The sequence below is a fragment of the Sturnus vulgaris genome, chromosome 20 (assembly GCF_052056855.1).
Source record: "Sturnus vulgaris isolate bStuVul1 chromosome 20, bStuVul1.hap1, whole genome shotgun sequence".
Taxonomy (NCBI): domain Eukaryota; kingdom Metazoa; phylum Chordata; class Aves; order Passeriformes; family Sturnidae; genus Sturnus; species Sturnus vulgaris.
The window spans coordinates 1,066,262-1,090,000 of NC_142262.1; the positions used below are offsets into that span (position 1 = coordinate 1,066,262).

At 66.5% G+C, this 23,739-nt stretch overlaps 1 protein-coding gene across 1 annotated transcript; it reads left to right on the forward strand.

Annotated features, from left to right (window-relative positions):
• Positions 1-1,901: 1,901 nt before the first annotated feature.
• Positions 1,902-22,882, forward strand: BAHCC1 (BAH domain and coiled-coil containing 1). Its single transcript, XM_014887430.2, is given in 29 exon segments — positions 1,902-2,712; positions 9,115-9,294; positions 10,069-10,191; positions 10,474-10,934; positions 10,936-11,493; positions 11,495-12,098; positions 12,174-12,282; positions 12,474-12,516; positions 12,518-12,683; positions 12,765-12,923; positions 13,201-13,424; positions 13,562-13,919; positions 14,004-14,708; positions 15,227-15,411; positions 15,527-15,663; positions 15,800-15,901; positions 16,127-16,241; positions 16,348-16,519; positions 16,870-17,031; positions 17,201-17,526; positions 17,837-17,944; positions 18,021-18,274; positions 18,365-18,440; positions 18,521-18,629; positions 18,711-18,833; positions 18,916-19,083; positions 19,473-20,623; positions 21,080-21,316; positions 21,861-22,882. Coding segments are annotated over 29 exon segments (7,497 nt in total). The 5' UTR covers positions 1,902-2,537; the 3' UTR covers positions 22,068-22,882.
• The last annotated feature ends 857 nt before the right edge of the window (positions 22,883-23,739 follow it).

The following is a 23,739-nucleotide window of genomic DNA, read 5'->3' on the forward strand; positions in this document are numbered from 1 at the left end:
GTCCCGCGCCGCTCGCCGACGCGCTGATTGGCAGGAGACCGGCGGCCAATGGGGAGCGGCGCTCGCTTGACGCGCGGCGCGCGCGCCGGAGGAAGAATGGAGCCGGGGGGGGGGAGGCGGGGGGGGCGGGGGGCGCGCGGCGGGGAGGATCAATGGCCGGCGGGGCGCGAGCGCCGCGCGGCGGCCAATCAGCGAGGGGGCGCGCGCGCGCGCGGGGCACGCGCTCATTAGCATGCGGGGCGCGCCCGCCCCGGCGGAGAACGCGCGGCGTGAGCGGGAGGCGCGGCGGGGTCCCCCCCACCCCCCCCCCCCCGCCTTTTCCCACCCCCCCCCTTTCCCTCCCCCCCCCTCACCCCCCCCCCCCAACCACACACCCCCGGTTCCCTTTGCTGCAGGAGCAGCCGGTGCATGGGCAGTGCACGGGCACCGGCAGGAGCACGCTGCGCACCCCCGCCACGGGACCGCACTCGCCCCGCGCGCGGAACGCCCCTCCGGTAAGTAACTGCGATCCGCGGGTGGGTTTTTTTTTTTTTGTTGCTGTTGTTGTTGTTGTTGTTGTTTGGGGGTTATTTTAATTTCGGGCGCTCCGGGGTTATTGTTGTTTTTTTTTTGTTGTTTTGTTGTTTTTTGGTTTTGTTTTTTTTTTTTTTTTACGCCTTAACAATTTTTTTTTGGCGTTATTTATTTTGGGTATTTGGGCGTTAATTTTTTTTTTTTAATTGCGTTTCGGGCATTTATTTTTATTTGTGTTTTGGGCATTATGTTTTTTTTTTTCTTTGCCTACTTGGATTTATTACGTTTTAAATTTTTGGGCGCTAATCATTTTGCAATTTTTTTTCAATTTATTTTTTGCAAATTTCCTTTTTTATTATTTTTCCATTTTTTGCGTTATTATTTATTTTTTCGCTTTATTTGTTTGCACCTAAATATTTATTTGCATCTTTCCGGCATCAAAATATTTTCTACGTTCATCTTTTTCCTACAAAATATTTTTTCTCTTCATCTTTTTTCCCCTAAAATATTTTTCCCTCTATCTCTTTCCACCAAAATATTTTCCCCTTAATCTTTTCCCATTAAAACATATTTTCCCTTTCATCTCTTTATATTAAAACATTTTCCCCTTAAAACACGTCGCTTCAAAATGCTTCGTCTTAAAATTTTGTTCATTAAAATTTTGTGCGTGAAAACATTTGTTCATTAAATCATTTGCTCATCAAACGCTGCTTCACTAAACCGTTTGCGCCTTCAAACATTTTTGCATCGAGCCCTTTTTGCCTTCAATTTTTTGCTTTAAATATTTTTCCCTTTCAATTATTTCCCATTAATTTTTTCGCTTTACATTTGTTTTTGTTTTTAACCTCAATTAAAAAAAAAAAAAAAAAAAAAAAAAGGCAAGCAAAACAATCTTTTTTTTCCACGTATTTTCCTCGGTTGTATTTAAGGAAATACACATGTTTTGTTCCCGGCCCGTGTTTCTCCCCCCGGGGCTGGCCCCGGCGCTCCCCCCGTTCCCCGCGGCCCCGGCCGGGCCCCCCGCGCCCCCCGGCCGCGCTCGCCGCCCCGCTCCCCTTTGTTCGCCGCCGCCCGGCCCGTGCCCGGCTCCCCCCGCCGGATCGGGCCCCCCGGCCCCGGCGCTGCCAGAACAATGACCCGGCGGGCGGGAGCCGCGGCCGGGCACCGGCAGAGACCGCGAACCGCGGCCGGGAGACCGGGGAATTACCGGGAAAGCGGGGCAGGGCGCCGGGGACGGAGCGGGGAACCGGGGAGAGGAGGGTCAGGACAGCGGGGTAATATCGGGGAAGAGGGGCCGGAGGAACCGGGCTGGAGGGAAACACCGAGGAACTGGGGCTGGGGAAGGGAGGAAACCGGGGAACCGCGGCGAGGGAGGCGCCGAGCACCCGGGAGACAACGGGAAGCGGGGAAGCCGAGGGCGAGCGGGGCCGAGCCCCAGGGAGATTCGGTCGGTGAACCGGGAGAGATAAAAGAACCGAGCGCCGGGAAACCGGAACCCGAGCAGCGGCTAGAAAGGGTCGGAGCACCAGGAGCCGGGCCCGGGCTCCGGGCAACCGGGGTTGGGGACCGAGAGCACTGGAGAGAGGGGGAGCTTCGCTCCGGGAGCACCGGGAACATGGAGTCGGGGGGCTGTGCGCTGAGGAAACTGGGGCTCATGAACTGGGAGCACTGGGGAAAGGGGGGGCCGTGCTCCGGAGATGGCAGAGAGCGGGGACCGTGCGCCGGTGGTACCAGGGAACGCGGGGCCCTGCGAGCCGCAGAGAACGCGGGGCTACGTACCGGGAAAACGGGGAGCGGGGTGCTGGGGCGCGGGGGCTCTGGGGTGCAGTGATGGCCGTACCCCCACCCCGGGCTGTGCTCTCACTCTCTCCTTTCTCTCCCCGTGCCAGGAGCGGAGGATGAGCCGACAGCCCCGGCGCGGAGCGCGGCACGACGCCCGCCGAGGCGGCCCGGCGCGGCGCTGAGCATCGCCCACGAGCCGTGTCGGGGTCCCGCCGAGCCCCCCGCGGGTGGGTGCCCCCGGCATGGACGGCCGTGACTTCGCGCCCCCGCCGCGGCTGCTGTCGGAGCGGGGCAGCCTGGGCCACCGGCACGGCACGGGGCGCGTGGCGGGGTCGGCACACGGGGCCGTGCAGCCCCCCGGACACTTCCAGCCCACCAAGTATTTCCCGGCGCCCATCTCCATGGCCACGCACACAGGTCAGAGGGGTCGGGGCGCCCGCGGTGTGGGGGGCCGGGAAGGGTTGGGAGGCTCGGCACGGCCCCCGGGAGTTCGGCACGGCCCCGGGAGCTCGGCCTCCCTTTGTGCCGACCTCGCTGTCACCGCGCCCGGTGCTTTTGGAGTGATCACTCTCACACACTGGGGACATCCCCCGCACCCAGCCGCTCCGCCGGCTCGGGAGGAGCGTGACCCCCGGGCTGCGCCGGCCACATCCCGGTGCCGGGACGAGGAGGCGCGTTCGGGGCGAACAAGGAGGCCGTTATGCGCGGGGCCGTAGGGCGGCGGTGCTGGAAGGTCACCGAGCCCGGGCTCGATATTCGGCGCCGAAGTGTCAGGGTGCGAAGGGGTTCGCGGCGCGTGTTCGCCGCGGCAGCTGCCGGAGCCGGACAAAGCGCGGCACACGGCCGAGCTCGGCACGGCCGGGCAGCCCCGCCGCGGGGTCACCGGATCCGCCGGCCGCGGCGAGCTGCCCGCGCGGCTTTGTCTGCGGCATGTGCTCGGCTGCGGCCGGGCAGGGCTGAACCGGAGTGCACAGCACCTAAACCGGGGTTCGCTGCCGAGCTCCGGGATGGAGCCGGAGCGGGAGCAGGGCCGGAGCGGGAGCCGTGTGCTGGCTCGGCGCGGAGCAGCGCCGGGGCCCCCCGCTTCCCGCCGGCGCGGGCGGTTGTCTGGCCGCGGCACGGCGGCAGCGCCGGTTATTGTCGCCGCCTTGATGAGCTGTGAATACTAATAAAATTATATCTGCTTTAATGGGATTACAATTAGTGCGTGGATTAGGGCGGGGGGCACGGCCGGGCCGGCGCGGGGGGGTGGCAGCCGTGGGGGGTTCTTGGAAGGAGGTGGAAAGCGGGGGGCACCGGGGGGTGCCGGGGAGGCGGCGCCGGATCGGGCCCGCGGCCGGGGCGGTTTCGCTTTGTGCCGGCGGCCCCGCTGCCGGGACCACCGCCGGGCTCGGGGGGCCACCCTGGCTTCCCCCAGCTTTGTTGGGTGAGGAGTGCGGATGAGGGCTTGGAGCCTGGCCCCGGGATGGGGGGGATAGGGGTGGGGGTTCGGCTGCTCTCCGGCTCGGGGGATCCCGGAGGGATGCCAGCACCGGGGTGCTGCTGGCTTCCCTCCGGCTTCCCGCCGCGGCGGCGTCCCCGTGCAGGACCCTCACACCCGCCGGGGCCTGGGCGACACATGGGAGCCCGAACGCACCGGAGGTTGTTAAAATAACATGGATCCGGCTAAAAATACCCCGGCAGAAACGCGCCGAAAAAAAAAAATTAAAAAAAAAAAACACCACCAGAAGAAAAAAAAAAAAAAAAAAAACCAACAAAAAAACAGAGAAGCCAAACCCAACAACAGAACGAGCTAAAAATATTCCGGCTTTGGCAGGGCCGGCGCAGCCGGAGCGCTTCCCAGCGAGCTGCGCTCTGAGGCTCCGCGCGGCCGGAACGCTGCCGGGGCGGACAAACCGGATAATTTAGTGGCCGGCACGGTGCCGGCGGGAGGGGGGTCCCCATCCCCAGCACCCTGCGTACCCCCGGCACGGCCCGGCCGCGGTGCCGGCAGCCGTGGTAGCGTGGCGCGGTAATTAACGCCGATGATTGATAATTACCCCACCCAGCGCACGGAGCCAGCCCGCGGTTGGCCGTGGCGGGGCGATGCCGGTACGGAACCCGGGGGGCACGGCGGGGCTGGGGGGGCTCCGGCCGCGCTCCCCCAAATGGCTCCCGGCCTGGGGCCGAACTACACCTCCCAGGAGCCTTTGCCGGGCCCGGCGGCCGCCCTGGGAACGGGAGATAAAACTGTTTTCCTTGGTTTTATTAAAGCCGTAACTCAGGGCCGCGCGTTCTTGGAACCGAACGCTCCGGTTGGCGTCGGGTTTGGCACCGGCACCGGGGGGAGGTGATGGCACCGGGGCTGGGGTGCCGGTGCTGCCCGGGAATGGGGGGATGGAGACCCCCGGAGCTGCCAGAACCCACCCAGGCGGGCTGCACCCCAATTGTAGTGGGGCCCACTGGCACAGCGCACCCCGTGCTGAGCAGGGCCGGGGGTCCCAGTGACTCCGCCACAAGCAGGGCTGGGAAACTCTGACAGAGGCCCACGCTGAGGCCTGGCTGCAATTTTTGTCCTTCGGATGTTTTTGTGGACTAGTGGAGAGCTGTGACTGTGCCGGACTGTGTCACCGTGGCCGAGCCCTCAGCCAGGTGCCGGTGTGTGGCTTGACCCTGGGGGTGTGGGTGTGCATCCCAGTGCCACTGTGGATCCTGGTGTGCATCCCAGTGCCACTGTGGATCCTGGTGTGCATCCCAGTGCCAGTGTGCATCCCAGTGTGGATCCCGGTGTGAATCCCGGTGTGCATCCCGGTGTGAGTCCCGGTGTGGATCCCGGTGTGCATCCCGGTGTGGATCCCGGCGTGCATCCCGGTGTGGATCCCGGCGTGCATCCCGGTGTGGATCCCGGTGTGGATCCCGGCGTGCATCCCGGTGTGGATCCCGGCGTGCATCCCAGTGCTGACCCGCAGCCTGGCAGTAGCAGTGCTGGTGTGCGTCCTGCTGCTGGCACGCAGCCTGGCCATGACAGTGCAGGTCCCGGTGCATCCCGGGGTGCATCCCAGCGACAGTGAGTGCTGGATGTGCTCCCACACCTGTCCCCTCCCTGGACTGCGCCGCGGGCTGGGTACTGTGCAGTTCCTGGCGTGGCTTTGAGGGGGGATGTGGGTGGTGATGGTGGGAGGCAGGTGGGGACGGTGCCCCTGGCTGGGTGGTGACACAGGGCCAGGTGCCAGCGCTGCAGCCGTTCTGCATCGCTGCCTCCCTGGAGCCGGGATCTGACGAGGGGCTGGAGGCCACGGTGCAGCTCCAGCACAGGGGGCTCCCCGCTCCCCCCAGCCCCTGTGCGGCGCATTGTCAAAGTAAGTGTCAAAGTTAAAACAGATCTGGAGATTAACTGGGTTGCTCCTTGGTAGCCACGAGGCGCCGGGGCCGGTGGGAGCCGTGGGATGTGCAGAACCCCAGATCCCACGGAATTACCCGGCTCTCACAGAGTCATCCCCGAGTGGTTCCACTGTTCCTTAGTCATGAGCTGGATCCAGGCAGAGATGTTGCCGCGTGCCAGGCCCTGGGGGACGGGCAGCTGCCACCAGCTCCTGGCACTGCCCAGGGAACAATGCGGGTGGATGGGCTCTATGGAGAATTTTGGGGCCAATCTGAGCACCCCCGGATCCTCGGGACCCCCAGCCCTGCCTGGGCCCTGACTGCCCCACAGCATCACCCCAGGGCAGGCTCTGACCCTGCCTTGCCTCATGCTGGGGTCCCAGGGGGGACCCCAGAGGGGAACGGGGGTAGAGGAATCCTCCCCCCACCAGGACCCATGTGTGTGACATTCACTGGAACTGCACGGGGTGCCCATGGGCCAACATTTTGGGTTCCTGGGAAGGGTCCATGTGCATGGCATCCATGTGACATGAAAAGTGGGGTGGGACATCAGGACTCCCGGGACTGGATACTCCTTGGCTTCCCTGTGCTCCAGAAATGATCTTCCAAGGCATGTGTGTGTCGAGTTATGCTCTGGGAGTGCAAGTCGTGCTCTGGGTGTGAAAGTCATGCGTGCAGGGAGCATGCACTGAGCACACACGTGTGCCAGCTGTGCCAGAGGTGTGTGCCAGCCATGCCAGCAGCTTTTTCCAGCTGTGCCAGGAGTGTCCCCCACCCTTGTGAGCCCTGTGCACACGCGGCCCCAGTGAGTGCACAAGTGCTGAGTGCGCAGTGGCTGTGGCCAGCACAGCATTCTAGAGGGGATAACCCATGGCACAGCTCTAGGATCACCCTCCTGGCCCTGTCGGGCACGTTCCGGCAGCATTTCACCATTGCAGCGTTCATTTAGTGCCGTAACAATATGGATTCAGTTGGAATTACAGCACCGAGGGAACCGGAGCCTGTTTATTCCCTGTGTGCCAAATTTTTAAAGGGGCCGTGTGGGTTGTGAAGCACATGGGGGGCTGCCCACCACCCCCTGCCCGGTTGGGGGGGCCCGGGTTGCCCCTGCCAGGGTCCCTGCCAGCTCCCAGCCTTCCACCCGCGGCCCCAGCCATTCCATTAGGAATGTTCCAGCCCCAAAATAGCCGAGGGAGAAACCCAACCCTGCGCACGTCCCCCCCGCCACCACCACAGTCCTGGGTCTGTCACCGCCTTGGGGATCCCAGAGCAGCCGTGGGCTGAACCCCCCCCAGGGACCACGGCCCCCCCTCCACACGCTGGCCCTGAAACTTTCAGTCTTCCCAACACATTCCCATCTGTGCTGCACTTGGAGTGGGGGCGAGGAACAGCTGGAGGGAAGGGAGCACCTCTTGTTGCCCCCTCCTGAGTCTCCCCATTGCCCCCCTGCCCCTCTCAGCGCTGTCAGTGTGGCTGTGCTGAGACCTGGCACACTTGCCACACGTGTGACTCTCTGCGGATTCAGGGCCAAGGGAAATTTCATGCCGGAGCTGGGAGCGATGCCGGCGGGGCTGAGTCACGGCACCGGCCTCGGGGAGCCCAGCCAGGGAGTTCCCAGGGTGACGCTGACAGGGGGTGGCAGGGGGGGCCAGGCTGGGACCCCGCAGCCCATCTGTCCCCTGCTGGCAGCCAGCCCCACGGTGCTGTGCCTGTCCTGGCGAGGGGAGCCACCAGCACTGCTGGCTCATCGGTGACACGAGTTGTGCCCGGTCTCGGGGACTGGCAGCAGAGGCTGCTCCAACACCGGTGGCTTATCAGTGACACGAGTTGTGCACGTCCTCAGTGGCCCATCCCTGTGCTGTCCTCGCCATCACCGTGGCTGGAGGGGCAGAAACAGGGGGCTGCTCCCTGCCCCTGCTCAGTGCTGAGCGTGGCAAAGCACGAGTGTGCAAGGGGCCATGGCGAGTGGGAATGTGGGATCGGCAGTGCTGGCCACGGGGCCAGCGTGCGCCGGGGGACCCGTGAGTCAGCGGGTGGGCGGTGGGGAGCGGCGGCCCCACAGCCCCCCTGGGACACCCCAGCCCCGCCGCCATCGGGGTGGGGTGAGGGGTTATTTTTTTTCCAGCCCTTTTCACAGCTTCCAGAAAAGTCTCATTCTGGAAACCTCGGCTTCCCGCCCGGCACGCTGCCGGCTCCCCGCCCGCTCGGGGTCCCCCTGCACAGCTGGGGCTGTGGTGCACGGGGTGGGTTTGGTGTGGGCAGCACCGGGCAGGGATCCCCCGGGACGCCTTGGCACAGCGGGATGTGTCCACCCATCCCGGTGCGTGTCCGGTTCCCAGGGCCGCGGGTGGGATGCGGCCGTGCCCCCGGCCCACGCGGCCCTGCCCGGCTCGGCCTCGCCACGGAGGAAGGAGCGAAGCTGCCTGAAACCACATCCCGACACTCATCCCAGAGGCATCCCGGTGGGATTAGCCGGGGAGCGTGGGCCGGCTTAGAGAGCAAAGCATCGCTTCCTGCCCCGGCTGGGCGGGCAGCCAGCCCGCGCTCCGCGCCACGCCACGCGTGCCGAGCCGTGCTGAGCCGTGCCGAGCCGTGCCACGGCCACTCCGGCACACACGGACATGGGGAGCGGGGCCACACTGTGAGGGGCAGCTGCTCCCCCATCCGGGCTCCCCCCATCCTGGCTCCCCCCATCCCGGCTCCCCCCCGCCCGGCCGCTGGCCACCAGCTCCGAAGTTTCCACCATGATCTCACGGCTTGGCCGGGATGGGAGCAGGATGGGGGCGGGATGGGGAGCGCCGGCCATGGGCCTCCCCAAGGGTGCTGGGGGCCCCCCCGGGCTGCGGGGGAGGCAGCAGGGTCAGGGCCAGGGCTGTCCCCCCTCCTTGCACTCACACACATGTGCGCACACACACACACACACACCACACACGTGCACCCACACGGGCCGGCACAGCCCATGTCCCTGGATCTTGGGATTGTCCTGGCACTGGGAGCAGCAGCACATGCATGTGCAGAGCCTCCCGTGTGCTGGCACATCTGTGTGTGTGCTTAGGGCACGCACAGGGCAGGGCTCTGGTGGCCCTTGCACGGCTTTGGGGCACATGTGAGCCCCGTGGGGCTGGGGGTGTGAGGGGCGTGAGTGCATGAGGGGTGTGACACGGGGGATGTGCACAGGCAGCGTGTGCACGAGGGACAGGGTGATGTGAGTGACATGGTAACGTGTGTGCACAAGGGACACAGTCACACGGAGGACACAAGTGGCACGAGGGCAGCGTGTGCCCAAGGGCTGTGTGTGCCCAGGGGATGCACCAGTGCAGTGTGTGGCAGCCATGCACACACACACACGTGTGTTGTGGTGTGTTGGGTCATACGAGTGGGGTCTGCACAGCTCCCCCCGACTGTCCTCAGCCCCTCCACACTGTTCTCAGCACCCCTGACTGTGCCCTCTCCCTGCAGCCGGCAGCAGCCTGATGGGGAGTGGCCCCCCCTCCTCCTTCATGGGGGGCTTCCTGAGTGGCAGTCTGGGCTCAGGGGGGCCCAGCCACCCCGCCGGCCCCACCGCCTCTCCCCCAGAACCGGCCTTCTGCGGGCCCCACTCCGGCACCTCCCAGATCTGGTTCTCCCACTCCCACGAAGGTGAGCGGGCACCGGGGCGGGGCTGGGCTGTGGGTCCGGGGTGGCCGGAGACATTCATGGCTCTGCCCACTGCCAGTGGTCACGTCGTAGCAAGTGCCCACGTGTATGGGATCCAGACCCCCTGGGTCAGCAGCTTCTGCGTGATGAGGGTGGGTTTGGCAACCATCGTGCCCCAAAACGCCCCCCAGGGAATCCACAGGGACCAGGCTTAGACCCCACAGTTGGGGTTCAAGGTGGCTCAAGAGAGGCTCATGCTGGGCTGCAGAGCTCCAGCTGAGGCTGGGCCACCTCGTGTCACTGGTGATGATGAACCCGGACAGGGACACCCGTGCAGGTGACAGTGTGGGGTCCCCTGGGCCAGCCTTGGTTAAACCGAGTCCCTGTGCCCCCCCGCCGTGCGCTGGCGTCTCCGTCCCGCCGGAGGAGCGGGAGCGGGGCGGCGGTGCTGGCGCGGGGCCCTGGCAGCCGGCCCGGCTGGTAGTTTGACCGGCTGCCAGCTGGCTCCCGGCGTTCCGGGGGGGCACGGGGGGACGGGGACGGGCAGCGCACGCGGCTGACGGACAGCCCGCCCGAGCCGTGCCGAGCCGAGCCAAGTACGGCCACTGCTGACACGAGGCTGGGGGATCTGAGCTCCCCCCGCGGCTCCCAGAGGGTGGGAGGGGGTCCCAGCTTGGAGGGGATCGTGGGCTCTGCGGAAAGTTCCCAGCTGGAGCGGTGCAGGTGGGGATGCTGGGGACAGGTGCCACCCCAGCCTCGCTGACACGATGTCCCCAGCCCCAGGGTACCCCCGCTTCTCCGGGAGCTTGGCCTCCACTTTCCTGCCCATGGGCCACCTTGACCACCACGGCAATGGCAACGTGCTCTATGGCCAGCACCGTTTCTACGAGAGCCAGAAAGGCAGGTACCGGGGCCAGCAGGGACCCCCACGGGGGTGCGTGTCCCCAGCCGGGCAGGGGTGGGGGGCTCGGTGCCGGAGCAGGTGGTGCTGGGGCAGCGGGTGGTGTGTTGGGTGCCAGTTCCAGCCCTGCTCCTGCTTTTCACGGGGTTGTGGCGGGTGCTAATAACGGTGGGGGCGTTGTTTGGTTGGAGCCCGACCCTTCATCCCTCTCCTCCCCTCATTAGCACGTCCGCCTGTTGAGGGGGGTGTGCTGGGGTCTCACCCATCGCCCTCCCCTCCAGATAACTTCTACCTGCGGAACCTTCCGGCGCAGCCCCCCTTGCTCCCCGCCAGCCACAGCTTCCCCGGCATCGCCCGCGCCGCCCCCGGGCCCCCCGCCGGCTCCTGCAGCCGGGAGCGGGACGCCGGCCCCCTCCCCAAAACCCCCAAGGACTACGAGCGCTTCCTGACGGGCAAGGAGAAAGGTGGCAAGGGGGACCCCAAGGAGCGGCTGCCCGAGGAGGACCCCAAGGAGCGGCACAAGGCGGTGCTGCCGGTGCCGCCCGAGGGGCACTGCAAGGAGGGGGTGCCGCCGCGAGGGTCCGGCGACGGACGCCCCAAACCCCTGGCCTCGTGCCTGCTGGGGGCCAAGGGGCTGGACGGGGACGGTGCCCGCGCCGCGCTGCCCAGCTGTGCCGGGAGCGCCCTGCCCCGCGCCGCCCGCTGCGCCCCCAAGGAGCGGGAGCCGGGGGTCCCCGAGGCCCCCCCAGCCCTACGGCGAGGCGGTGGAGCGGCGGCAGATGCTGCACCACGCCGTGTCCTACGCCGTGCCCGCCGCCGGCTCCTTCCCCTGCCTCCCGCTGCACGCCGGCCCCGAGGTGCTGTGCCCGCTGCCCGAGCCCTCCGCCCGTGAGCTGAAGCTCAGCGGGGCTACCTTGGTGCCCTCGGTGGGGCCCCCGACGGACAAGAGCCGCTCCTTCCAGGCGGAATCCGGCGGGATGGAGCGCGGGGACGGCAAGGAGCGGCACGCCGAGGCGGGCACTGAGCCCTACGGTGCCCCCTTCCACCACCCGCTGAAGGCCGAGGGTCCGGCGGAGCGGCGGCTGGAGTGGGGGGCTCCGGGCACCCGGCTGAAGGGGCTGGAGTACCTGGGGGGGGGCGCAGCCGAAGGACCCCCGTTCTCCGGCCGGTGCCCGGCGCCCAAGGCGAGTTTGGAGAAGGGCTACTTCGAGGTGCCACCAGCCCCTGACTGCTCCCGCGCCCCCCGGCCCGACCCTCTGGGCGTCCGTGTCGGCCCCTCCTGCTGCACTTTAGAGAAGGGCCCCCCCCAAGGACCCCCCGGCCCAGAAGGTTGCTCGGATCCGGCACCAGCAGCACCCCGAGGCGGAGGCGGCCGAGGGCAAGCGCAAGCCCCTGGAGTTGGGTGGCCTGGGGTACGGCGGGCACCCCTTGCCCCCTTGGGGGGTGCAGGGCCAGGGGCCCCCCCTGGCTGTGGCGGAGGAGAGGAAGGGGGGGCCCTACCTGGACCCCTTCGGCACGGGGCTGGTGCGGGCTCAGGAGGTGCCCAATGCCCCCGACGAGGTGTCGGCCATGAAGAACCTGCTCAAGTACAGCAACGGGGCACTGCTGGGGGGGCAGAAGGGCCCCCCCTTCGTGGGGCTGGGCAGCGCCAAGGGCAGCTGCGCCCACCAGGATGCCAAATTCCCATCGGGAAAGGGTCAGCCAGAGCTGGAGCGGCCGGACTGTGCCCGCGGCCGGGAGCACGAGGCGTTGGGTCCCGGCGGCACCGAGGGCGAGGTGCGGCAGCCGCCCGTGGGCATCGCGGTGGCCGTGGCACGACAGAAGGACACGCTGAGTCGCCACGAGCCCTACGGCACCGGCGGTGCCGGCGGCACCGGGAGGCAGCGGGCGGCTGCTGGAGTTAAAGGTAAGGGCTGGGGAGTGGGCCGGGGCGGCGGGGGGCTGACAGTGCCACGCTGATGCCACCGTGGTGTCCCCGTAGCAGCAGGCACGGCGCGCCCCGTGCACCTGATGGAGCTGGAGGCCGAGGAGGAGCGGGGCCGGCTGTGCGAGGAGCGCCTGGGGCTGCCCGGGAGGGACATCCTGCTCCAGTGAGTGATGGGGAACCAGGGGTGCTGCTGGGGGACATGGGGAACCCTGCGTGTGAAGGCTGGAAAATGTGCTGTGTGTGCTTTTTGGGGCGCAGGGGTGGAAGATGGGGATCCCTGGAGGTGCTGCTGGAGGTATGGGGAGGGTGGTGCCAGTGCTGCCCCCACACTCTGTGTATCCCCTTTTCCCGCAGGGACAACAAGGACCTGGTGGAGTTTGCCCGGATGCACCCATCGGGGGGGGTGTCCCGGGGAGCTCACCCCCCACCTGATGATGACGGGGGGCTCGTCACTGCCGGCAGGGCAGCTCGGGGGGGACCCGGCCGCCCACGCCCACCCTGCGCACACGCACTGGCTGCCCCGCACCCGCAGCCCCTCCATCTGGATGGGGGGACACTCCTACGGTCGGTGCCGGGTTTGGGGGAAGTTGGGTGGGTGCTGAACCCCAGCAGTGGGGTGCTGACAGACCCCTCCCGTCCCCACAGGCATCGGGCACCCCGCCCTGCACCAGAACCTGCCCCCTGCCTTCCCTGCCTCCATGCCCAGCGCCATGCAGCCCGTGTTCCCTCTCGCCCAGGACCCCCCTGCCCAGCTCGTCATCCTCCCCACGGAGCCCCCCACCCACGGCACCCCCCACACGCTGGGTGAGCCTGAGACCCCCGCCTTGTACTGGGGAGGGGCGTCCTGGAGGCTAGGGGGGATTGAGAGAGAGGAGAGGGGGTCCTTGGGGGTGCAGGGTCGGAGATGGGGGAGTCATTGTGAGTACTTCTGGGGGTGCAGGGGAGGGGTATGGGGTGCTTTTGGGGTTCGGGGGTGGGAGATGGGGTTGCTGCCAGGGTCGCATGACTGGGGTTGGGCACTGCTGTGGTCTGTGGGGTGACCCTGACAAGGGTCTCCAATTGCCCCCCTCTCTGCTGACAGCTGACGTGATGGACCAGGCGTCGCTGTGGCCCCCCATGTACCCGGGCCGGGGTCCTGGTGCCCACCTGCAGCACACAGGGCAGCTCCCCGTGTACCCACGGTCACAATTCCTGCGGCAGCAGGAGCTCTATGCCCTGCAGCAGCAACAGCAACAACAACAACAACAGCAGCAGCAGCAACGGGCGGCCCAGGCCCTCGAGATCCAGCGCCAGGTGCACGGCCAGGTGCCAGGGGATGGGATGGGAGATGTGGGGATAGCCATTGGGGCAGGGACTGGACCATGGGGCTGGATGGGGATGTGGGATGCAAGGCTGAGATGTGGAGCAGGATCTGACACGTGTCGCCTCCTTGTACTCCGCAGCGGAAGCCGGAGGAGCAGCCCCTGGAGCTGGAGGAGAGGGGTCCCGAGAAGCCCCTCAAACCCTCCCACAAAGCAGTTGCCTTAAACCCCCCGGCCAAGGGCCTGACCTCGGCGGCCCCCGCGCCCCCCAAGCTGTCCCCGTGCTGCCACTCGCCGGCCCTGCGGCACCCGGCCAAGTGCCCGGTGACGCTGCCCACGGCCCCCTGCACTTTACCCGCCTGCCCGGCCGCCAGCCCCGCCGTGGCTCCCCGCTCGCCGGCCGCCAGCCCCCTGCCCGCCCCCAGCAAGGGCGGCGACGGCGAGGACGCGCGGGGCGAGGGGCAGCCCCCACGCCGCTACCCCAAACCCCTGGAGCCAGGTAGGACCGCGGGGACGGGAAACAGGAGGAGAGCGACCGGGAAAAACTGGGGCAGCCCCGCTGATCATCTCCCGCTCCCCACAGACCTGCCCCCCGGGTATGGCTACCCCGCCGCCGCCATGGGCTACCCCGCGGCGCACTCGGCCGAGCCGGCGGACCCCGACCCCGTTCACGCCGGCTCCCCGCCCGCAGAGCCCGAGCAGTCCCGGACCTTCAGCCCCACGGCCGAGGCGCTGCGGGAGCCGGGCCCCCCGCGGGACCCCCCGGCCGAGGGTCCCGGGGCGCTGCTGCACCGCCACCATCTGCTGCTGCCCCCGGGGCCGCTCTGCGGGGAGAGGGGGACAGCGCCGGCCGCGGGCGGCACCGAGGAGCCCTTCGGGGGGCGCCGGGAGGTGGCTCAGGGAGCGCCGGAGCAGCCGGAGCAGCAGCACCCCGTGCCCGAAGAAGGGGGCTCCCCGCTGCCCCCCGCTGCAGAGGAGGAAGAGGAAGAGGAGGAGGAGGAAGGCGACAGCGATGGCTCGGAGCCAGAGGGCAGCTGCGATGAGGAGGACGAGGAGGAGGATGATGGTGACGTCCCCGTTGGGCACCAGGGCTGCTCGGGTGGGCTGGAGGCGCTGATCGCTGCTGGCATCGACCTGGGAGAGCTGCCGGCGCTGGAGGAACCCGAGGAGCCCCCCCCGGCCCCCCCTTCGCCTGCCCCCCACCCCTCAGGGATCCCCGGCATCGCCCTGCTCAGCGAACTCGCCGACCTGGAGCTGCGCCGGCGGCGCTGTGACCTGGCCAGGGAAGGTGGGTGACACCCAGTGTCCCCAAGCGTCCCCAGCGTGCTCTGATGGCTCCCAGCACCCCTGGTGATTCCAGTACCCTCCAGTGCCCTTTGTCCTGTGAGGCTGGGGGGCTGCATGCCGTGCCATGCCGTGCCTCGCTCGCAGCCAGGGCTCAGCTCCAGCGCTGGCTCCAGGCAGGCTCTGGGATTCCCTCCCAGCTGGGCTTCCCCAGGGAATCCCTGAGGCCCCAGCGGGAATGGCCACACATCCTGGCACATCCCCAGCCCTGCGAGAGGGAGGGAGGGAGCGTGGCGGGGGGGACACCCATACTGGGTTCAGGTGGGGACACCGTGGGACGAGGGGGTGGCTGTGGGTTCCCACTCTCCACGGATGGGGTGGTGGGATGGGCACAGGGTTAGATGGGGCACATCAGCATGGCCCTCGCAGCCGGGGATCTGCTCCTGTGCCCCCCCAGCCCCCCAGGAAACAGTGCAGGGCTCCGGGATGTCCATCTTAGCTGACCCCCTGCCGCCCCCACAGGTGAGGATGAGGAGCTGCTGGCCTTCAACCTGCAGAACCTGGCCACGGTGGCGGCCGCCTGGTCACTGGTGGAGGCAGCAGGGCGGGAGGGCAGCCCCCCCGCACTGAGCCCCCTGCCCGTGTCCCCCCCGCCCCGTGCCCGCGTCCCCCGGCGCAAGTACACCTGGACCCCCAAAACCAAGGCCGTGAGTGTCTCCTGGAGGGGGTGGGAAGGGAGATGAGCTGTGCCCAGTCTCAACCCTGGCTTTGAGGCTGCTGGCGCTGCCAGCTGTGCCCAAACCGCCCCGCCGGCCCCCCCAGGTGTGCCCGCTGAAGGCGGCCATGGAGCAGCTGAACACGCAGGAGGTGGAGGTGCGGATGCGCCTGGCCGAGCTCCAGCGCCGCTACAAGGAGAAGCAGCGGGAGCTGGTGAGGCTGCAGCGGCGCCACGACCACGAGTACGTCCCTGTCCCTGTCCCCATCCCTGTCCCCGGGAATAGGGGCAGCAATGACAGTCATCTGTGCGATGAGGCCGGTGCTGGCCCTGGCCCGGTGGCCCCGGGGGCTCTGCTGACGCTGCTCCCCGTTCTGCAGGCGTGACGAGAGCTCCCGCAGCCCCGCACGGCGCGGGCCGGGGCGGCCGAGAAAGAGGAAACACTCCAGTGCCCTGGGCAGGGCTGAGAGCCGCAAGGTCAAGTGAGTGACTGGTGCCTCGTGTCCCCCCTCGGCCCAGGGGAAAAAATTAATCTGCAGGTTTTATGTCACAAAACGTTAGTGAGAGAGGGAGGGGGTGGAGGGAGACGGCAGCTGGGGCGTGCAGGAGCCAGCCAGGGTCTGGTCTGGATCCTCCTGGGGGATGCAGGATCCCCCCAAGGGGTGCAGGGTCCCCCTGGGTGCCCCACGGACACCGTACCCCCCCAGGGCAGTGAAGACCAGTCTGTCCCTGCTGTGTGCCGAGCTGCGGGGGGACCCCGAGCCCCAGAAGAAGAGGAGCAAACTGGCAGGGGGCACCTTCAGCAGCCTCCAGGGCTCCCCGGTGAGTCCCATAGGGTCTGGGGGGGGTGTGTGCTACCCCCAAGACCCCCTGAGTCCCCCCAGTGTGGGGTCCTCTGCCCTGTGTGGTGACTCATGGGGTGTCACAGCTGAAGCAGAAGGTGAAGGGCAAGGGGCTGCCCCCTGGGCTCAGCCCCTTCCGCCGGAGGGACCCCAACCCCAGTGCCCGCATCCAGAAGAAGCTGAACCGGCCCAAGGGTTCCAAGGGCTCCAAGTACCAGGGGCAGGACCCCGGACCCCGACAGCCTCCCCACTTCAGAGGCAAGGCGGGCACAGGGACGGGGTGTGGGATTGGGATGGGGTGAGATTCAGAACGGGATACAGGGGTGGGATGGGGATCTGGTTGTGAGGTGGGGTGGGATGGGGATACAGGGGATGGGGATGTGAGATGTGGCGTGGGGACAGGGATGTGAGGTCGGGTTGGGGTTCTGGGGTCTGGCCACGGGACTGGGGGTTCAGGGTCCAAGCTGGGGTGCAGGGCCCAGCCATGGGTCTGGGGGGGCTCCTGCCAGGGGGTCACACATGGCCTGAACTCACCCCATTCTTCACTGGGGGTGCAGGGGCCACCTCTGTGTGCAGGAGTCCCTCACTGCTGTCCTGTCCCCTTGCAGACGAGCCTGAGGGTGACACGGACAGCGAGGAGGGGGACGAGGAGCCGGGGCTGTCACTGCCCACAGGGCCAGTGGCTGTTCTGGGGCCGTCCCCATCCTCCGTGGTGAAGATGGAGGCCAACGAGAAGGCCAAGAAGAAAAAGGAAAGGCAGGGGCTCCTAGGTAATGGGATTCACCCAGGGAATGCCAACGGGCACAGGGCAGGGAATGGACCCTGGGGGGCATGTGCTGGGACTGGGTGGGCAACTCTGAGATGCTCCAAGCCTGGACCTCCATGGGGTCCCCAGAGCCCTGTCACCCCATGGGGAGCCCTGACCCCTCTCTCCCCCAGGTCCCTGCCGCCTGGGCAGCCCCGAGGGGGAGGTGAAGATCAAGCGGCGGCCGGTGAAGCCGGGGGGAGCCGGGAAGCTGGAGAAGGTTCCGGGCCGGCGGAAGGCGGGGGGCTGCCCCGAGGGCAGCAAGAAGAAGCTGAAGGCCAAGGCCAAGGAGAGCCTGAGGACCCCAGCCCCCGGTGGCCCCAGCCCCCCAGGACCCCCCAGCAGCCTCTTTGGGGGCACCGACCCCCGGCTGTTGGGGCCACGGGACGAGGGGGCTCGGCTGGGAGAGAGGGGCAAAAAGGGCACCCGCAAGAGCAAAGGGCTGCAGGCAGCCCTCAGGGTGAGTGGGGCTGGGGTGGGGGCACCCCTGGGCTCGGGGACAGGGAGATGTGGCATCTGCGTGGGCTGGGGCCACCGATGGGAGCAGGGCATGAAGGTGCTGGGGTTTTGGGGGGGTTCCAGTGAGATGTGGGTGCAGGTTTTTGGGGGTGGTTGTGGGGCACTGATGGAACCATGGGGTGTAGAGGGATGGGGACAGGTTTTGCGTAGGGTGTGGATGCTGGTGGAGCTGAGGGGGCACCAGTGCAGGGACTGGTGAGCCCTGGGGGGACACAGAGGGGTCATTGGCCAGCCCTGACCTCCCCATACAGCGCAAGAACGGGGCACTCTCGCTGGCCCTCTCCCCCCGGAGCGCCAAGACCATCCTGAGCAAGGGCAAGAAACTGGCCAAGGTCAAGAGCAAAGTGGCCACCAAACAGGTGAGACCCGTGGGGGTGCCCCTCACCTTGGCACGGCCCCCTTTGCCCCCCACCCACCCCAAGCCTCCTCCTGCAGTGCAAGGGCCGGGCCGTCAGCAAACTCCTGGAGAGCTTCACCGTGGAGGACGACTTCGACTTCGACGACAACAGCAGCTTCTCGGAGGAGGAGGAGGAGCTGGGAGGCTGCCTGGCAGGGGGGACACGCGGGGGGGTGCCCCACGCCTGCGCCATCCAGAAGGAGGATCTGCGGGATGGGCTGCACATCCTGATCCCCAAGGAGGACAGCCTGCTCTACGCCGGCAGCGTGCGCACCATCCAGCCCCCCGACATGTGAGTGGAGGCTCTGGGGGGGTCCCCAGATATTTGGGGGGAGGGGGGCACCAAAGTGGGTGCTGAACCCCTTCTGTGCCCCCTCCTCAGCTACAGCATCATCATCGAGGGTGAGCGGGGGAACCGGCAGCACATCTACTCGCAGGAGCAGCTGCTGCAGGAGGCGGTGAGTGGGGTGGGGATCAGGGTGAAGAGTCAGGGAGGGGGGCCCGGACCCCACAAACCCTGACACGCTGCTTCCCACAGGTCCTTGACATTCGGCCGCAGTCACGCCGGAGCCTTCCACCCGGCACCCGCGTCTGCGCCTACTGGAGCCAGAAATCGCGGTGCCTGTACCCGGGGAATGTGGTGCGAGGTGAGGCTGGGTGGGGTCGGCCGGTGGCGTGGGCGGTGTCCGGGATCCCGTGCCCATCCCAACAGCCCCTCTGTGCCGCAGGCTCCTCCAGCGATGAGGAGGAGGAGGACGCCGATGCTGTGCTGGTGGAGTTCGACGACGGGGACACGGGACACATCGCTGTGTCCAACATCCGCCTGCTGCCCCCCGACTTCAAGATCCAATGTGAGGGGCTGAGGGTGGGATCACGGGATTTGCGGGGTTGTGGGGGGAGTGTGGGGCCACCCTGACTGCCCGCACCCCGCAGGCACCGAGCCCTCCCCGGCACTGCTGGTGTCCAGCTCCTGTCGCCGGGCAAAGCGGGCGTGTGGCGACGTGGGCACCCCTGGGGCGCTGCCCCCCACCCTCTGCCCCGACCACGGCCCCCAGCCCACCCGGAATTCCGGCAGGAAGGCGGCCGGCAAGGAGAAAAGTGGTATGGAGGGGAAGGAGCAGGATCTCCTGCCGGGATGGGATAAGGGGGATGGAGTTGGGATGGAGGAAAGGCACTGGGATGCAAGAAAGAGTTTTTTGGGATGGGGGGAGGATACTGGAATGCAGAGAAGTGTGCTGGGGTGTGGGAAAGGCTGTTTGGATGCAGGGAAATGTGCTGGGATGTAGGCAGGGGAACAGATCCATGGAAGGATGCAGGAGTGTATGGAAGGGTGCTGGGATGCAAAGATGGGGATAAGGGGGGAATATTGGAATGCAGAGAAAGGTGAGGAGCCGAGGTTGGAGAAAGGGGTGGTACCATGGGGATGGATATCAGCCCCAGAGCATCCCTCTCTTCCTGCTCCCGTCATCCCTGACCCCTGTGTTCCGCAGGCAAAGCCGTGGAGGGGCTGTCGGGGGGCCGGGGGCCAGCGCTCGGTGACACCACGGCCGGGCGGCGCGGGGGGTCCCTGCTCAGCTGGGCCGCCGTGGCACAGACCAAGCGGAAGGCGGCGAACAAAGGCTCGGCCGTGCTCCAGAACCTCTTCCAGGTCAACGGCAGCACCAAGAAGCTGCGGGCCAAGGAGACCCTGTTCCCCCTGCACCATCACCACCACCACCTCGCCGCCCCCGTCTTCGGCAACGCCTTCGGCGCCGACTCCTTCGGCCGCATCGCCAGCTCCTACGGCTCCTTCGGCGCCGGCACCGGGCTGGTGCTGCCGGCGGCCCAGAAGCTCCTGCGCTCCAAGAAAGCCGAGCGGCTGGAGGCCGAGGTGGGCAGGAGCGGGCGCAGGAAGGCGGCGGGCAGCGAGTTCCTGGTCAAGCTGGACCACGAAGGGGTGACGTCCCCCAAGAACAAGACGTGCAAGGCGCTGCTGTTGGCCGAGAAGGACTTTGGGGCCAGGCTGGAGCGGCCGCTGGGCAGCCACGGCTACGGACACAGCGGCCTGGGCAGCCGGGAGCGCAGGGGCCGCACGGCCACACACCCGCTGCCCGTGGGGCTGGCGCTGCGCAAGTACTCGGGGCACGGGGACTTCGCCCTGAACTGCGACAGCGACTGCCACAGTTCCTACTCGGACATGGACGAGGACGAGGACGCGGGCGGGCTCGGCGCCGACGTCCCCTCGCGCTTCATGACGCGCCTCTCCGTGTCCTCCTCTTCCTCGGGCTCCTCCACCTCGTCCAGCTCCGGCTCCATCTCCACGTCCAGCCTGTGCTCCTCGGACAATGAGGATTCCTCCTACAGCTCGGAGGACGAGGACTCGGCGCTGCTGCTGCAGACCTGCCTGTCGCACCCGGTGCCGGCGCTGCTGGCGCAGCCGGACGCGCTGCGGCCCAAGGGCGCCGCGCCCCAGCGCTGCTTCCTGTCCAAGGCGGCCGCCGCCGGCCCCAAGGCCAAGCTCAAGCGCAAGGATCCCCTCAGCTTCGCCAAAGCCAAAGAGTTCTCCCGGCGGCAGCGCCTGCCCTCGGTGGAAAACCGGCCAAAGATCTCCGCCTTCCTGCCCGCACGCCAGCTCTGGAGGTGGTCGGGGAACCCCACGCAGGTAAGGAACGCCACGGGCAGCTGCCGTGGCACAGCTGGCACACAGCTCTTGGCACGGATTGGGAGGGAAGGAGCAGGCACAGCTCGGGGCAGGGGGCACAGGTGGGTGTTTGTGTGCAAGGGACAAGGTGCAGGTGCCCAGGGCTGTGCCAGGTGCTCAAGGCAGAGCTCTGGATGCTCAGGGTGCTGGGGACACTGGCTGTGACATGTGGGAGCTGGTGCTGGTGGCACATGGGCAGCCAGGGCAGGGAGCTGATGACACCAACTGTGAATGCCAGCACAGGGTGGTGATGGCACCAGCTGTGTCCCTTGAGCTGGCAGTGCTGGTGGCAGCAGCTGTGCCCCTCGTTCTGTGAGCCTGGCACCGCTCTCCACATCCCGCCGCGGTGTCCCCACGCCAGCAGGGCGGGTTTGGGGGGCCCCGTGCCAGCCCTGAGCCCGTGTCCCTCCCCCCCAGCGGCGCGGCATGAAGGGCAAGGCACGGAAGTTGTTCTACAAGGCCATCGTGCGGGGCAAGGAGACGCTGCGCGTGGGCGACTGCGCCGTGTTCCTGTCGGCCGGGCGGCCCAACCTGCCCTACATCGGCCGCATCGAGAGCATGTGGGAGTCCTGGGCCAGCAACATGGTGGTCAAGGTCAAGTGGTTCTACCACCCCGAGGAGACCAAGCTGGGCAAGCGCCAGAGCGACGGCAAGGTGAGGGCAAGGCTGGCTCTGGGGGTAGGGAGCCATGTGCCAGCTCACGTAGCCATGTGCCGTGTCGTGTGGTCATCCATCATGTCAGGTAGCCACACATCGTGTCAAGCCGTGTATCATGCCAAGGAGCCATGTACCCCATGAGGTAGCCACATACCAGGGCAAGTAGCCATAGACCATGTCTGGTACAAATTGTGGTGTCAGGTAGCCACATACCATGCCAGGTAGCCATGTCCCACGTCACATAGCCACGCATGGCTGTGCACATCAGGTAGCCATGTACGGTGTCTAGCAGCCACATACCTACATCAGGTAGCTGTGCACCATGCCACATGGCTGTGTCCCAGGCCTGGTGGCCCTGTCACTGGCCAAGTGCCCGTGTCCCAGAGCAAGTAGCCATATCCCAGAGCAAGTAGCCATATCCCACACCAGGTAGCCATGTCCCTAGCCAGGTGGCCATATCCCACACCAGACAGCCATGTCCCCAGCCAGGTAGCCACATGCTAGCCCGGGCAGCGGCAGTGACGGCGCCTTGTCCCCGCAGAACGCGCTGTACCAGTCGTGCCACGAGGACGAGAACGACGTGCAGACCATCTCGCACAAGTGCCAGGTGGTGGGGCGGGAGCACTACGAGCAGCTGACGCGCGGCCGCCGCTGCCAGGACCGCCAGGACCTCTATTACCTGGCGGGCACCTACGACCCCACCACGGGGCGCCTGGTGACCGCCGACGGGGTGCCCATCCTGTGCTGACCCCCGGGGTGCCCGGCCCCTGCTGACCCCCGGGGTGCCCACCCCTGTGCTGACCCCACTCGTGACGTGGGGGGACATTGGGGGGGCACATCGGGGGGGAACGTGGGGGGAGGGCTCCCCTACAAGCCATAACTTTCCCTAGTACCTCTGACTGTTTGCCAGCAGGTGAAGCAGAAATCAGGTGTGTTGTTCTATTTATTTTGCCTGTAAATATTGTATTTCTTCCGGGAAGTTTTATGGAAAAGCGAGAAAAAGAAAAATAACAACAACAACAAAAAAAAGACAAAAAATGATGGAAAAAAAAATCACAAAAAAATAATAATAATCCTCGGGGAAGGGGGTGGGGGGGGGTCGTTTCAGTGCACTGTGTCCCCCAGCCTGGGGGGACGGGGACAGCGGGGAGCGCTGTACAGAGGGGGCCAGGGCGGGGGGCTCGGCCCCGGGCGGGGGGCCCAGCGCCGCCGTCCCCAGTGCAATAGTGGGGTGTGACCGCGGGGGGGGACACCCCGGGGGGACCACGGGGACCCCGCGGGGCCGGCGGACGCTGGCCCGTCCCGCCGCCGCTGCCTGGAAAATATGTACAGGGGCTTTTCCAGTGTAAACACTAAAAAAAAAAAAAAAACAAAAAACAAAAAAAATCCCACAAAACAGGATTAAAAAAAAAAATAACCCGAAAGGACAAAAAAAAAAAAAAATAAAAAAAAAAGGAGCAAAGGGTTAAACAAAGGTTTTATGAGCCGCCATTCCTGTAAAGGCCTTTTACTATGGAACTTTTTTATGGATAACTTGGCTTATGAATAAATATATGAACCGTTGCTGGCGCCGGCTCCGCTCTCGGCTCTGCCTCAGTTTCCCTCGTGCCCTGGAACCGCCAGTTATGGATGGGGAATGGATCAGGGAATAGAGGGGTGGATCGGGATGGATCAGGGATACAGGGGTGGATTGGGGTGGATCAGGGATGGATTGGGGTGGATCGGGGTTGGATCAGGGATTTATCAGGAATGGATTGGGGTGGATCGGGATGGATCGGGGTTGGATCAGGGATTTATCAGAGGTGGATCGGGGGTAGATCAGGGTTGGATCAGGGATTTATCACAGTGGATCAGGCTTGGATCACTCAGGGCCTGTTCCCCCCTCCCCACGTGGGCTCAGACGGACGGGCAGCGCTCCCTCGCCATTGGCCGAGCCTCCGCCAATCAGCGGGGGCCGAGCCCGCAGCCGCGCTCCCATTGGCTGTCGGGGCGCGCTTTTGTTCTCGGCCCCGGCGCGCGCCGTCAGACCCCACCCCCGGCCGCCAGGGGGCGCTGTGGGCGGGGGCCGAGTCCGCGCGCGGGACCGTGCTGCCCTCTGGCGGCCGCGTCGCGATAGAGCGGCCGACACCGAGGTGACACAGGAACACGGGGGGACAGAGGGACATGGGGACAGAGGGACACCAAGGGGACAGAGAGACACTGAGGGAGTATTCGGAGGACAGGAAGGGATGGACAGATGGACATATGCTCAGCAGAACAGAAGGATGGATGGGAACGTGGAGGGTCAGAGAGGTGCGGGCTGGGAAGGACAGACAGACAGGGACATGGCTGGAGGGACACTGGACAGGTTGGCAAAGGGTGGCTGGACAGATGGATGGGCACGGGGAGCGATGGACAGATGGATACAGGGAGGGATGGAC